Source organism: Tiliqua scincoides, chromosome 5 (assembly GCF_035046505.1).
Source record: "Tiliqua scincoides isolate rTilSci1 chromosome 5, rTilSci1.hap2, whole genome shotgun sequence".
Classification (NCBI taxonomy): Eukaryota; Metazoa; Chordata; class Lepidosauria; order Squamata; family Scincidae; genus Tiliqua; species Tiliqua scincoides.
Window position 1 is genome coordinate 124,789,277 of NC_089825.1, and position 16,544 is coordinate 124,805,820.

General features: G+C 46.1%; 1 protein-coding gene across 1 annotated transcript; it reads left to right on the forward strand.

Moving 5' to 3' along the window:
- Positions 1-3,609: 3,609 nt before the first annotated feature.
- Positions 3,610-8,453, forward strand: LOC136653495 (perforin-1-like). Its single transcript, XM_066630392.1, has 3 exons — positions 3,610-4,160; positions 4,736-5,666; positions 8,394-8,453. Exons 1-3 carry the CDS (start codon positions 3,610-3,612, stop codon positions 8,451-8,453), a joined length of 1,542 nt encoding a protein of 513 aa, XP_066486489.1.
- The last annotated feature ends 8,091 nt before the right edge of the window (positions 8,454-16,544 follow it).

Genomic DNA, 16,544 nt, shown 5'->3' on the forward strand with positions numbered 1-16,544 from the left:
TGAATTCAACCCCTCTTCTAGAGCTGAGGACGGAATTCGGAAGTTCTATTCCTTTCCCCTCTCAACCTGCTTAAGCTTCTCCAAACCCTGCTACTCTTTCCAAAGAGTCTAACAGCCCTGGTTCGGAGACTATATTGTATTGCACTTTTGTGGCAAAATGTCTGACAGTCATTGCCTGGGCTGCTGTGACAGCTTGGAATTCTCAATTGCTTAGGGAACTGAAGTGAGTTGTAATCCGGGTTCCGTGAGGGAAAGGACAATTATTAGTTTGGCTGGGATTTCAGATGTAGAGAAATTAAGGGACAGGATGTATAGAGACAAGGAGACTGAAAGAAACACAGAGCACACTATGGACTGAAAAATATTTTCAAGGAAGGACAGGTGACGAAGCAAAGTTTCTTGCTCCAGAGAACTGGAAGACCCTGACAGTTCTTAAAATGTGGAGAAGACCCATAGAAGGGGAAGGGGGAGAGGATGGGCATTACTGTTGGGACAAGGTATTTGGATTTGTTCAAGTTTGAGGAATGTTTTGGGACAAGGCAGCTAAACCTATACAAAAGAGACATGTGTCACTGACTAAAATGAAACCAAACAGGTACTTAATATCACAAATGGTCACATAGCTGCTTGTAAACCGAACCCTGGGAGGAAGCTGATAGGAGCTGGGCATCCAAATAGGCCCTGTGGAATGAAGGTGTAAAAGTTATGGGATACATTTTCAAAATGAGCGTATAGTGGGGCACCGCAGCTGGTCAGAGAACCCAAAGGTCATAAGGGACAAAGCACAGACCAATGACCTTTGGAAAGAGACACAATGTACAAGCATTTATATGCAGGTGATAGAGGCTCTGACTCAAGGTGGAGGAGTTAGAATGCTTGGTTGCAGATGAGAACATTGATGTACTGGGCATAATGGAAACCAGGTGAAACAGAGAGAACCTGTGGGATATGGTAATTCACACAAATGTCAGATTTACCTTTAAAAAAGGAAGGAGGGGACTTGAGAAGCTACGTACCAGTCAACCTAACACCTGTTTCAGGTAAGGTGGTGGAAAGCCTCATGAAAGATAAAATCTTAAAGCATATAAAAGAATAAGCTTTGTTGAGGGAGATTCAGTCTGGCTTCTACAAGGGTAAGTCTTGCCTCACAAACCTTTTAGAATTCTCTGAAAAGGTGAACAGGTATGTGGATATGGGTGAATCCATTGATATAATATATCTGGATTTTCAGAAGAAGTTTGAAGGTGATTTTCAGTCCCTTACCAAAGGCTGCTGAGAAAACTCCACAGGCAGGGAATAAGAGGGCAGGTCCTCTTATGGATTAGGAACTGGTTGAAGACTGGGAAACAAAGAGTGGGTATCAATGGGCAATTTTCACAATGGAGAGAGGTAGAGAGAAAAGTAGTGTGCCCCAAGGTTTTGTCTTGGGACTGGTGCTTTTCAACCTGTTAATAAATGACCTTAAGTTGGGAAATCGAAGTGGCCAAGTTTGTGGAGGACACTAAACTTTTGCGGGGGGTGAAGACCAGAAGGGATTGTGAAGAGCTCCAGAAAGATATCTCCAAACAGGGAGAATGGACAGCAAAATGGTAGATGTGTTTCACTATAAGTAAGTGTAAAGTAGTGCACATTGGGGCAAGAAATCAAAACTCTGCATATATGCTATTGTTTTCTGAGCTGTTTGTAATGGATCAGGAGAGAGATCTTGGAGTGCTGATGAACAGCTCATGGAAGTGTTGACCCAGTGTGCAGTGGCAGTAAAGAAAGCCAATTCCATGCTTGTAACAATTGAAAAAAGGAATGAGAATAAAACAGCCAATATTATTATGCCATTTTCCAAATAGATGATAGGGCCACATCGGGAGTATTGCATACAGTTCTGGTCGCCACAAGGACATTGTGGATTGGAAAAGGTGCAGAAGGGATAAACCAAAATGATTAGAGGGCACCTCTACAGTGGTTTAGAGGAAAGTCTATAGCAGGGGTGTCAAACTCGTTTCATATAGCGGGCCGAACAGCCTTCATGAAGCCTGCTGAGGGCCGGAAGTGATGTCATTCGGTAGGAAGTGATGTCATTAAACAGATCATAACCAAAAATAAGTACTTTTTCCTCAATTAGGGACACATTAGCTGCAAATGACAGAAGAGAAAATATGCAAATCTTGATCATCTTTCAAGTTATGAGAGAAACCAATTTCTATGTGAGCTGCACTTTCAGCAGTAACACCTCAGCAGCTGAAAGCTTGAGGGCCGGATAAAAAGTATGATTGAGACATACAGAATTATGTAGGGGATGGATAGAGTGGATAGAGGGATATTCTTTCCCCTCTCACTCAACACCAGAACCCCGGGACATCCATTAAAATTGAGTGTCTGGAGAATTAGAACTGGCAAAATAGAACATTTCTGTACCCAGCGTATAATTAATCTGTGGAACTCCTTGCCATGGGATGTGACACGTGGCCGAGAAGCCTTTAAAAAGATTGGATAGATTTATCCATCACAATCCACAGCTTGTAAGTCCGTTACAGGTTACAAGCCATGATAGGTATACACAACCTCCTGGTTTTAGAAGTAGGCTATCAATGCATGCCAGATGCATTAGCTAAATTGCTGGCACAGGTCAGAGTAGACCCATTCAGGGAACAAATGTTCCCTTACCTGGAGGAGACTGTCAGGAATGCCCAACCCTACAGGATGCTGGATGTACTCGGGGGGGGGGGGAGAAGGGTGTTTGATAGGGTTGGGTTAATAATATATTTTGACTCTTGAACTGTTTGGTTCATGTTCATAGGTAATTAAGTGGATTGTCATGTCTCTTTGTTCTGCAGATGCCACTGTTGGATTGATTTTTAATAAGAACTCCTGGGGTTCTTCTGGGAGGGGTAGTTTTACTCACAGCTCTGCCTAATCTCTATTGCCTGGGATAGTGGCAGCAGATACAATCTAGCAAAGTGTTTGCTCTTTCAGCTTCTTGTTCAGTAAAGGGAAAGTGGGTAGCAGGAAGGACGTGTGCGCGCACTAACCACTAGGCACTACTCCCTAGGGTTTCTTGCCTTCACCTGGGAGTCCCTTTTCCTGATAGTCACTTCATGATCCTTGATATCTTAACTATGGTTCTAAATAGGTCCTTCTGTTGTTCCTGCACCCGGTTGAGGATGTGGTACCTAGGCCAGGAGGCCATTAGCATGCCTTCTGGATTGAGTTTGGCCATAGCATCTGTAAGGAAAGCTATGGTTGGGAACACTTCTTTCGTTTTGCTAACAGCTTGTTTGCTTCAGTTAAGGGGGGGTCCAATTATGCTGTACAAGGAAAACCCATGGTGTTGTCCAAGAAATAGGCAAGCTTCCTCCAAGGCAGGCTGTGTGTGTGTGATAGCGCATGACTAGAAAGAGAGTGGCCTTCATCTTGGCCTGTGCATCTGAGGCTTCTTGCCATCATTCTTGCTGCTGAAGCCATTTTACTCACCTGGATCATGCTATCTTGGCAGGCACCCAGTGCCACACACACGTTTCCCTGCACACGTCAAATAAAAAAGGTTGATGGGCCACAAAAGCTGTCAAGTAACCAACCTCTTCCTCTTTTTTTAGGGTGCTTTCCCGTTGGACCATGCACAAGGGCAACCCTAACTCTGCTGCCTGCATGTTTCTCTTATTTCTCCTTCTCACCCCTGTCTCTCCACAATGCCGATCGGGCACAGCCGATGAATGCAAGAAGGCTGGATTTGTGCCAGGTCACAACTTGGCTGGTCAGGGCTTTGACATAACCACAATGGAGAGGAGGAAGGGCAAGATTGTTGATATGGAGCAGTGGGAAAAAACAGACGGGACTTGCACTTTATGCCGGAATACGTGGCTGGAAGGGAAACCATTCCAAAGGCTTCCATTGGCTGCCATTGAGTGGAAGGCCAGTATTGCATGTAAGCGGGAAGTGATTGACTCAGTGGAGCACTCCGTCTCCTCTGTGGCAGAGATGGCAGAGAAGGATGTGCACAATGCATGGAAGCGGGGCCTGGACCTGCCGGCAGTCCCACAGTCCCCTATTAATGCCCAATGGGTTTGGGCAGGATCACATTCTGACATTTTGAAATTCAGCAGAAGGTTGAGTTTAGAGGACAAGTATATTTTTATTCGTCATGAGACTTTATGCAAATATTACAGGTGAGGATGACAATAGAGAACGAGCAGGGCTGTAGCTGACTGTAGCTGGGTGGTGTTTAAGTAAAATGTATGAAAAATGAGTGAGTCCTTAAAATGAACAGAAACTTCGGGATCCTTGTTGCCCAGTACTAGCGAATCTGTACATTTTGATATCTATGAATTGATAGTATCCCAAACATGCAAGCTGAATTACAATAGTAATTTAAGAGCCCAATCCTATGCATGTCTACTCAGAACTAAGCCCCATTATAATCAGTTGGGCTTATTTCCAGGTAAGTGTGGATAGAGCTACAGCCTTACAGCCCAATCCTATGCATGTCTATTCAGAAGTAAGTTCCATTAGAGTCAATGGGGATTACTCCCAGGAAAGTGTGGATAGGATTGGGCTGTAAGTCTAGAGACCTTAACCTGTTAATAGTGAACAGCTTCCTTTAAACAAGAATGACCTTAAGTTATTGCTCTTTTCCCTTTTTAAATACCCTTCCATCCTCACAGCCATAGTAGTTATTCAGACATTAAAAACAAAAATGTTTTTGGTGTAAGATCTCTGAACAGTCTTCCTGTTTCTTTTGCAGATTCCGTATCAAAGCCAATCCGCCAATTAATGAGTATTTCAAAGTGGATGTGAATAGTCTCCCTGACAAGTATGATAGCACCTCAAAGTCAGCATACCACCGCCTGATTGGAACTTATGGGACTCACGTTCTAGCCTCAGTGGACTTGGGGGGCCGCCAGAGGTCCCTGACAGCCATACCACAGTGCGAAATGATGCTAACTGGCTTGACTGCCACTGAAGTCCTCAGTTGCTTGTCTGTTCTGGTTGGCCTTACTATTGGCGCTGGTAACGTGAATGGCTCTACTGACTTTCAGACTTGCCAGAAGGTGAAAAATGAGAAACAGTTTATGGAGAAATTCTCCAAGATGAAGAAGGTGAGGCACACTGAAGCTGTGGGTGGGAACAAGTCTGTGGCTCTGTTTGCTGGTAAAGAACATACAAAAGAATACATTCAGTGGATGGGAACTGTCAAATCTGTGCCCGGCCTTATTGCCTACCAGCTAGATCCAATTCATTCATTGGTGGCTGAGCAAGATCCTCGGAGGGAGGGCTTGCAGAGGGCAGTGAGTGACTACATCAAAGCCAGACCCCTGGTGATAAGATGCACAAACACCTGTCCATCAGGGCACAAACCCACAGCAGACGAAGACTGTGCCTGCAAATGTTCCAGCTTTGACACCATCAATGACCTGTGTTGCCCCAAAGATAAAGGCCTGGGCAAGCTGACTGTATGGATTGACCGTGCCTACAATTTGCATGGGGATCTGTTCAGCAAAACAGACGCCTTTGTTCAGGTGGCATTTGAAGGAATGTCCAGCAAAACGCCTATTGTGTGGAACAATAACAACCCAGAATTCCATGCCGAATTCCATTTTGGAAGCATAGACCTCTTACGTAAGAAGTCCAAACTCAAAATTGTAATCAAGGAGTGGGACCCGTGGGGTGTTCAGGTAATGTGGTCATGTTCCGAAACCGTGGGAGCTGGGACAATACAACACAAAATCTGTTACATGCACCCTGGGTACCTGAAATACAGGTACCAAGTGGTCTGTGGACCTAACCTGAGTGGCAGTTACTGCGATAGATATGTCTCTCAAAGGGCAACATATTCAAGCACCTTGTTGGGTGGTTAGGTCAAAAGGTGAGCTGTAAGCAAAAGGGCTCCTACTAAAGGACCTGCTGGAAACTTTCTCAGCATTTGCCACTATCCTGCCTTTCTTTAAAGCAGTGGTTCCCAAACTTTTTAGCCACTTTTAAAATCAACACTCTATCAGGACCCAACTAGCTTTATGAGACTTTAAAAGAAATCTAGAAATTATTTATTTTTATCTATTTACAAAAAAAAAAAAAAAAAAAAATCCATTTCTTTTAATGAGGCAATCCTAATTAACTTTAATGAATGCTTCCTTTCCCATTTCTCCCCAGAAAATTTAAAAAAAAAATCTGGTTTAAAATTTTTTTCATTAGGAGGCATCAACTAAGACACATTTATCTCTCTATATTTACACAGGCTTGCACTCCTTCAGAACTGCAGAAGCTGAGCTCTTTGTAGGGTAATTAGCTCCTGCAGTTTGCAAGATAATTGCTAAATTGCTCTTCAAAGAACTCTGCTCCTGCAGTTTGCAAAATAGCTACTAAGCTCTTTTGCAGGGCAATTAACAGCTATCTTACAAACCAGAGGAGCTGAGCTGTTTGCAGAGTAATTAGCAGCTACAGTATCTGATTTTTGAATAGCATCAGGGTTTGAGGCAATTAGTTATCTGATCTTGCCATCACCTGTGATTATATTGGAAATTCTGATCAGCAGTTCGCAACCCACTAAAAATAAGGTCGTGACCCACCAGTGGGTCCTGACCCACAGTTTGGAAAACACTGCTCTAAAACTTGTTTGCTTCTTCCCACAAACCTCTATTTAATTTGCCAATATGCAGCAAATCACCAATTAGAAATGGATCGTTTGCTATAGGAGGGGGGATGTCAATGCTATTCTGCTATCATAACCGGCACAGTAGGGTTATGATACTGGGCTGATAAACTTTCAGGTATTACAGAATTCTCTTAGTTTTTTGTACTGATTTTTGAGTTAAATTTTGAACTACCTGTATAAATCATGCAAATAAAGGTGAAAATACAGGTGCCTGGTGTTCTGTTTTTGTGTGTTGGACCCTGAAGCTGCACCATCTTGGATGACCAAGAACTTCCACATTCACCAGGCCCAAACTTGTAGATTCTCAAGAAATCTTCACTGCCATGAGAGTTTATGGCAAAGAATTTATGGCAAAAAGTTTGCCCAGAGTTCAATTTATATGTAAAGTGAAAAAAATACGTTTGTATTATAAGATGTAGAAATATCTGAAACACCTTCTTGTCACAGCTTTTTGGGATCTTCTTTGTATGGCCTGAGGGTACAGGATGCAGCCACTTTGCTGAAGCTACTTAAGACCACTCACTATCTGGAAGAGTGATTGACTGCAAACCCCACAAATGCTTCCTTGAGTTCTGCGATGGAAGAAGGGCAGGTTATATATTTAAAGAAATTAATATTGGTACATGTGCATATTCACATGTAATGTGCAAGTGTTCCTTAATGATGGAGCCTATTTGCCCAAACCCATCCCCCGCTTGTGCTGGCAGAGCTAGTGGTCCGCCACTGCAAATGTACCTTAAAGCACATTGTGACAATGCAGAAGTTAGTAACACCAGTGGGAGAACCAGTGCCATCCCACCAGCACCGGTGCAGGGATCAACATGTTGCAGACATGGTAAGGACTGCACCAGGAAGTGCAGGAGAGGGTGGAGGGGAGGGAGTGCAATGGGGTGGGTGGGTTGGGCCTGGGAGGGGGCAGGATTGGAGGCAGCAGAGTGCACCATATCCTATCCCCCTTCTGGGCCCAATTCACCAACATAGGGCAACACGGACCTGCACCAGCTATTTAACTCTCACAGGTCTGAGTTTGTTTATTTCTACATACATACAGTGTATACATCCATACATACCCCAGATGCCCAAAGTGGCTTACACTTTTAGACTTCAAACAGAAATAAATAACTTGACTTGAATAAATAACAGGACTTGAAGGAGAACCTCCTCAGATGACCTAAGACAGGGGTGCTCAATAGGTGGATCGCGATCTACCGGTAGATCGCGAGGCAAAATGAGTAGATCGCGGAGTGCCGACCCCCCCTCCTTCAGGTGCCTCTGGGAGGAAACGCCGGGAGTAAGGCCCATTGTACTCAATGGGGCTTACTCCCAGGTAAGTGTGGCTAGGATTGCAGCCTCACAGCCTAATCCTAGGCATGTCTACTCATGAGTAAGTCTTGTTATATTCAGTGGGGCTCAAGGTACACCAACATACATTGTACACATAAATGTTATATGTTATGATGGCGCGAACATTGTAAAAAAAACTCTGGTAGATCTCCGGGCCTTGCTGGATTTCAAAGTAGCTCTCGAGTCAAAAAAGTGTGAGCACCCCTGACCTAAGAGATTGGGCCAGAATGTATGGGATGAAGCGGTCCCTCAGATAACCTGGACCCAAGGGCTTTAAAGGTCAATACTTTGCATTGGGCCCAGAAATGAATGGGCAACCAGCGCAGCCACTGAAGCAGTGGTCCAAAAGATTCAACCACCTAGCTCCAGTAACCACCTGGGCTGCCTCATTCTGCACTAATTGCAGCTTCTGGACCATCTTCAAGGCCAGCCCCACGTAGAGTGTTTTACAGAATTCCAGTCTTGAAGTCGCTAAGACATGGATCACCATGGTCAGGTCAGATTAACTCAAGTATGGCCTCAGCTGGCACACCAGCCGAAGCTGGGCAAACACACTCCTGGCCACAGTGGCCACCTGGTTCTCCAGGGAGAGCTGTGAGTCCAGGAGTACTCCCAAACTGTGCAACCGATCTTGCAGAGGGAGTGTGACCCCATTCAGAGTGGGCAGATACTTTAACAACTGCAACAAGGATTTCCTGACATGGAGGGCCTCTGGCTTTTCTGGATTCAGTCACAGCCTATTGGCCGTCACGGAAACCCCAACCACTGTAACTTGTGTGGGCTGAGAGGCAACCAGAGATGTCCTTAAGGTAAGGGAACATTTGTTCCCTTATCCCATGTCAAGCCCCAGCAGCCTCTATGGTTTACTCAAATCTCTCTCTCTCTCTCTCTCTCTCTCTCTCTCTCTCTCTCTGGTCACCCTCATCTCACACCTGAAGGTGGAGGAACAGCTGATGTCATGGATGTGAATGGAAGCCAGCAATTCTTATTTCTGCACTGTTCAGGCATCCAGAGACATTTCTGCCTGCTCCGAATTGTCCTGTCTGTGGCGTTATGGTATCTTATGCCAGATTTCACCACCACCAGGTTCCTTAGTGCAGAAATGGCCTGTGCAGACAATGGTCTGAACCCCAGAAATGTGTGTTCCTATTATAAGTGGTCTGGCTCCATCATAAATGGTTTACCATCTAGCTATGTGAACTTCACCATTAAATAACATTACATATAAATATATGTTTGCACATATTTTTAATTATACTTATATCCTGTTTTTCTTCCCATTATGGAATTAGACAGCAGATGTGGGGCTCCCAAGTTGGCACCCCTCCAGGCACTGACCAGGCTTAGACCTGTTCAGCTTCAGCCTGGCAACTGAATCATGTGCCTTCATATCATACTTTGCCTTTATATTGTAACAAGGCGTGAAATTATCCTGGCTTCTGAGGGTCATAGGAAAAGCAGTCAGAACCTTTCAGGTAAGGGCCACAGAGCACATTATAGTGGTAGAAGAGAGAACCATGCTTCAAGGCGCATATTTTCTGTTGGTGATAACCAGATCCCAGGCTAATCTTACATGTCCCAAGATGGTCGTCGATCCACCCTTCCAAGGGTCCGTTGTCCTTATCATAGATTTCTACTGTGAGCACCGTATAATGTTTCATCATGTCAATGTACCCAAACAGAAAACTCTCAAACCAGATCGGGCTGTTGCTATTCCATATAACCCTTGTGTATCTTTTCAAGTCTTGGACCTTCAGTATGACATAGGCATCCGTGGCACTGAAATAGTCCCCGTATAAACCACGGGCGTATTCAATAGTCACCTCCACGCTGGCCAGGCCACGTTTGTTTGCACAACACCAGCGGCTGATGATGCTGTTCGGGACACACTGACAAGAGCAGGACAGCAGATCATTGACGTGGGTGCCTTCCTTGCAGGTCAGTGGGCAGTATCTCCGCATCACTCTATCCTTCACGTAATTGACTATCATACTTTGCAAGTTCGTTCTTCTGGGGTTGCTCGTTTCCAATAAGTTATAAATAGGTTCGATATCATAGGAGACCAGGGCAGGCTTTTCTTTGACATCTCTCAGCCACTGCTTGTAGAACGTGGTGCTCAGATAACCAGGCAAGGACATTCCTGACTGAGAGGTCCCGCCCTTAATCTCTGTATACCGATCCTTGAATCTTCCATGGAATGTTCCTTGGGAATGCACAACTTTCTTAAGTCTTCCACATATCTGGAAAGTGTTATGTGAAACTTGAGGAATACCTAACATAGTTGTGAACTCTGATTTCAGGCAGTTGCTGACTGTGTAGAGATCCAAATCATCCAGCTGCATTTCACATAATCGGATGGCTGTTGCCTCCTTCCACAGCCCCCCCAAGTAAACCCTTTTGGTAAAGTGAGTCCCATAGGTTTCAATCAGCTGTTTGTATTCCTTTACAGCATCCGAGTCCAACACTTCAGGGAGACTCTGTAGAGCTTGTTTGAAATTTTCCGTAAGTGATGGATCTTTGCTGACCTGAAGCCTGCAAAAGAAAGAGGAACACCACCCAGACTGGTGAATTGCAATTCAAGTAGCCTTTTTCTTGTCTGATATGTGCAAATACACATGCACATGGTGCTGGGTGCATGCCAGGAGAGCATGACCCAGGTCAGCATGATCTTGCGTTGCTTTACTTGGGCTGATGGCAAGAGAGCATCATGTCCCTTAGGTAAAAGGCCAAACTTTGGTTTCTTGTAGTACACCTCCCCCCACTGGTTTGTGAGAGGTCTTGCCAGTGGAAAATTCTGGGACATGCCAAATCCTGCTTGGATTCAGACTTACAGTGTCACATCCTGGAGCTTCCTGGCTCTGAGGGTCCAGTCCTATTCAACTTTTCAGCATGGATTCAGCAGCAATGCAGCCCCAAGAGAAAGAAACAGATGTTCCCTTACCTTGAGGACTCCTCCATGACTGCGTCCCCATCATAGGACGTAGTGCATGCAGCATTGGCAAGACTGCATCAGTGCTGGACATTTGAATAGGATTGGGTCCTGAGATAAACAGGACTATTTGTGGTCACAAAGGATGTGTCTTTAGTCCCTGGCTTATCTCACCGACTCCACTGGCAATTAATCAAGAGGCTTATTTTAATCAGGACATGGGTCTTCTGAGTAACTGAGAGGTCCTCAGCAGCAATGCAGCACAATATCAGACAACAATCTCCACTGGGAATGGGCAGAAGGAAATTCCTCAAGGACCATCTCAGAACTAAAGAATGATCTGGGATGAGCTCACCCCACAATAATCTCCATGTTGGTCTACAGTTAAATTCCTTAGGAGGGCCTGGTTGGTCATAGATGCTAATGAGCATACTCTCCTTCCTCTGAACATCTGGTGCTACATTCAGGAGTGCCTTGAGGAAAAGATAGATTCACCCCAAGGTGTGGGGCTGCACACACCATGTGGGGTGGCTTTTCTCACCATAATTTAGAGGTGGGTCACAAATAATGGCCTAGGTTTGGTTATAATGAGCCAAAAAAAAAAAAAAAAAATCCGTTCATTTCATGGTGGGAGAGCTTTCTCTTGACTACATGGTACATTTAATCAATATATTAATTCAATTGAAAACGATGTAACATTATCCAAATATTACCAAGAACCTTGATAGATTGGGAAGGGGAACCATACCAATGGGAGCCTGGGGATGATCTATGGCAGGGGTCGGCAACCCGCGGCTCCGGAGCCGCATGCAGCTCTTTCAGCCGTCTGCTGCGGCTCCGGAGTCCAGGTGAAAGTGGCACAGGGGAATGTATGAGAGGGAGCGAATGGCTGGCGCGCCTGCACATGCAGCTGCACTGACGAGGGTGGGAGAAGCAGCCCAGCTGCCCGCCCCGCGCCTCCCCTCCCTGGCCGAGCTGGCCGGTGGGCAGGCGGGCGGGATCAACATAGACTGCTCCTGCGCCTGGAGGCTCCTCCTCTCTTGGGCTCAGCTCTCCTGGTGGGTCGCAAAGTGCTGAGCTTCCAGCCTCAACACAGGTGAGGCCAGAGGGACGGCGCGGGCGGGACGAAGAGGAGAGCGCCAGAGCAGCTCCCGCCCAAAGAGCCCCTGCTGCCCCCAGGGGCAAGCCCCCCCACCGCTGCGCATCCCCTCCTGCCCAAGCTGCAGCACCAGCCACCTGCCCATGTGGGGGAGGGTGTGTAAACTAACGGGGTTTTAACATCTTGTGCAGCCCTGACCCCCAAGCAGCCCTGACCCCCTTCCCACAAGCAGCCCTGACCCCCTCTCCCATGCAACCCTGACCCCCCTTTCCACAAGCATCCCTGACCCCCATGCAACCCTAACCCCCTTCCCACAAGCAGCCCTGACCCCCATGCAGCCCTAACCCCCTCTCCCATGCAACCCTGACCCCCTCCCCTAAGCAGCCCTGACCCAAGCAGCCCTGACCCCGTCCCACGTGCACCCATGGGTGTCTGGATAATTGATGGGAATACTGGGGGGGGGGCCTTCAACTTCAAAGTTGAAATTATCTTCAACCTGGCGTCTTTTTTCGACATTCAAAATGTTTTTGTTGCATGCTGAAATAAAATTTTGTTTTCTCTGTAGCAGTTCATTCATTTCAAAAATGCAACACACTAGTTTTTTTATACATAGCATAAAGGTAAAAAAAACTATATATGCAGTGTTATCTTCATTTTAGATGTCAAAAGGGTTTTGTGGCTCCCGAGATTTTCTTTTCTCTGGAAAAAGGGCCCAAATGGCTCTTTGAGTGTTTAAGGTTGCCTACCCCTGATCTATGGGATCTTACTCTAAAGCAATGGTTCCCAAACATTTTAACACTGAGACCCACTCTTTAAAATTACACTCTGTCGGGACCCACCTTGCTTTATAAGACTTTAAAAAAGGTGATCTAGAAAGAATTGCAAAAATGCCACAAGGCACTCCTGCTTCAATGGAGAGGATGCAATGCTCCACGACAACATGGAGCCACTGCTCCTTGTGACTGCCCCAGAGCTCAGGATTGGGCTATTAATCTCCTCCATTAACTGATAAACAGTAACCTGCACAGAGGTTTAAAAAAAAAGTCCAAAGTATCTACTATTTGATACATAGGAGCAGATAATGACACAAACCCATGATTGTTAAGAGCAGCCCTGACCCCCTCTCCCATTAAGGGCTTCAAGCTTAAGCATGTTTATGCAGAAGGAGGTCCTAGTGTGTTCAATGGGCCGTACTCCCAGGTAAGTCTATATAGGATTATAGCCTTTCACATTTTGGACACTTACAGTTCAAGGTTCCAGAACCTTCCGTTGGCTTTAAAGAAATCATTCACCTTTCCACACAGTTCTCTCAAATGCCACCCAAGGATGGCCAGCAATATTCTACTCCCTCCCACTCTGGCACCCTACAGTTCCAGATTCCCCACTGCCTTCCTTACATGTAGTATGAGCAGCTAGACCTGAGGTAATAAAAGGCAAACTTGTCCTGTAAACTCATCGTTTTGCCGAAATCAGCCAGATCAGAATGAGATCCTGCAAATGCCACTGGGACCTTCTCATTGGGCTCCAGCGATAGGTTCAGCTCCGTTTTCCATTCATTATTCACAGCCAACTCTTCTGTCTCCACCAGAGATATGGCATGGTACTTTAGTCTAGTGACTAGCTTTTGGTGACAGACAGGATAGCCCGTCCAGTTTGCGACAGCCAGTGGAAGCCTCTGGTTTGGTCTCCCTTTCAGCACCGCATTGTTGCACATAGTGCAGGTCCCATCTGAATTTTCCCACTGATCCACATCTAGCAACATATTATCTGTGCTTTTCATTGTAGTTATGTCAATGCCTTTGCCAACCAAGTCATAGCCCAGCACAAATTCTTTATGTTTCTTGCATTCGTCCGCTGTGGCATTCCAGCATTGAAGGGAGACAGGAGTTAGAAGGAAAAATAAAATAAACGCACAGGTGGCAGAGGTATGGAGCCCTGTGAGCATGGCTGGCTCAATAAGAAAACACCCTAGAAGAGAGGGAAAGTAGTGATTTACTTCCTTGAGATGTTTCATGTTATCCTTAAAATACGGCCAGCTTGAAGTACTTCAGTATCGTATACAAAAGTTATTCACATCATGCCTAATTTTTTTATGCAATCCAATCCTCTGCACGTCTATTCAGAAGTAAGTCAAATGGGCTTACCCCCAGGTAAAAATGTTATTTGGGGTACTGACTGAGTCAAGGGTTTGCTGCCCCCTCCTTTAGCGGGGCACAAAACAACAGAGGCACTCATTCCAAGCTGGTGATTCCAAGCAAGGGCCACCAAGTCCCCAAAGAGAGGGCCCGGATGAACTCACTCCACAAAAGGTTCCACTGTATCCTATGGGAGTGAAGTATAAAAAAGCGGAGTCACTGAGCCCTTGTATCTTTGGTCCTTGGCTCATCTGCCTTGCTGTAGCTGTGTTCATGCATCTGGCCTGCTGGTGTTGCATTAAGCATGTGCATTCCCTCCAAGGGCCAAGAACCACTGTGCCACAGGGCACAGGCAACTGACCACTCTCTTGTCCTTTCCAGCCATCTTTCCCTCTTCCTCTTCCCCAAACACAACTGAGAAGCCTCTGCACCTGTGCCCTATCGAGCAGTCACCTTTCCAGAAAGTAACCACTGTGCCAATGCAACTGGGCAGCCATCGTGCTGTGCACTGCCTCACAAAGTGTTCTCTTCTCCCCAAATAAGCAGCTTCATTCCCTTACTCCAGGGGTTCCCAAATCTGTGGGTCGTGACCTACCAGCCTGGGAAGCACTGGCCAATACCCCTTTAAGAGGGGGTGAGGGGGAAAGGCAGTAATGTGATCCTCAGAATTGCACTGCTGCCAGGGATGGGAGGGTTTTTTTGTATTTACCTGCAGCCAGCACTGCAGTCCTGGGGTGGGGGGCTCTGCAGGGCTCCCTGTACCTGCAAAAGTCTAAAAAAGTGGTGCTCTAGTCTAGTGGTCTAGAACCTTTCTTATTCCCATAAGTTCCTGAGACCCTACAATGGAGGCTTTGTGACCCCATTGGGTTCCCGACCACAAGGCAGAAGAGCACTGGCTTAAATCATATCATGCTGTGTTACTTTTTTGCTTTGATTCCCTCCCTTTGCTATTGTCTTATTATCCCAACGATAAGAGTTCTTGTTGTAGCATCTTGATCCCTACATCACTACGCCTTGAATGGCGGTCCATTGGCTTGGGCCATTGGCCACTGCACCTGATTCCTGCCCACAAAATAAATATCCCTGTGTGCATGTTACTTGCATCCTAAAAGTACTCCCATGAACCCGCAGGAGCCCATTTACCCTTCCTGGATCTATCCTCGGTTTATTGCTGAAAAACCCCAGGAATTTGGCTTTCTGCTGGAGTCTCATGTTCCTGCTTTTGCTTAAGAGTTTCCACTTGGAAATGTGACTCAGCAGACTAAAGACCGGTCTACTTGACCTCTTCCTTCCCATCCTGCAGGATGGATGTCCTCTGCAGACCTGCCCTCTCCCACTCCACACAAGTTGGTGTGTTGTGGCATATGAGTTTGTGTGTGACACGTGCTGGCTTGCAGGTTGCAGCATGTGCATGGCACGTTTTTATATGCGTGGGGCATATTGTGGGCATCCATTTCCATATGGTTGATGGCAGAAAGCCATCCCTTTTACAGATGCTGGAGGTTCTGGGCTTCAGGATCTTACCCACTAACCAAAATGTGGCATCCACAACTGGCCAGTTATACTTCTCAATGCCATTGATGCTCATGTGCACTTCGACTACAGGCTCCACATCAGTACTGTCCTCCAGCTGATCCAAAAGATGCTGACATCCTCATGCTTTGCAACAGGCAGGCAACCCACCATTCAGTCCAATCACCCATTCAGATCACAAACCCATTTCTCTACACTTCTTATGAGTGCATCACCCATTACTAGGAGCCTCCTCCCCCCAGAGTGCCATCAACAGAACAGGTTATGGGTCCCTTTGAAAGGATCTTTTCCATCTCCCTTACCGGGATACCCACCTTCCCCCTCAACCTCCCCACAACTAGGCAGCTGTTAGCCCAGGAGTGGGGTGCTCTATCAAGTCCCTGTAGGTTCTGTTCACATACCTCTCTGCATCCTCAGCTTCTCTAGGTCTTCGAGGGAGTGAACTTTTCCCCCTGCCAGCCAGGAGCTCACTGCCCTAAGCAAACACCCACGATTTATGCTCAAGATTCAGACTGCTGTACCTGTGACAAGGTGTGCCCACGGTTCTGCTCGAAACGACTTTGCATTTCTATTTGGATTTTTTAGTGCATGTACTATTGCAAAGCTAAATCTTAAGTTTTCATTTAGTATGAAGAGCTATGTTTTGTAAATGTGTGGGGGTGTTAGTTCTCTGGCCTCCTCAGCCCCTTGCTAAACTCACACAGATGCTTAACTAACCTGGCTGCTTCATTTACCTTGATGCTTCATCACTGAGACCCCCTCTCGTCTCCAGTCCTGTACTTAGCTTTGCTCCTGTGCCAATTTCTCTTTGCCTCCTCCTTTCTTCAGCAGAATGGATCCAATACCCAGTGTTCCTACTTT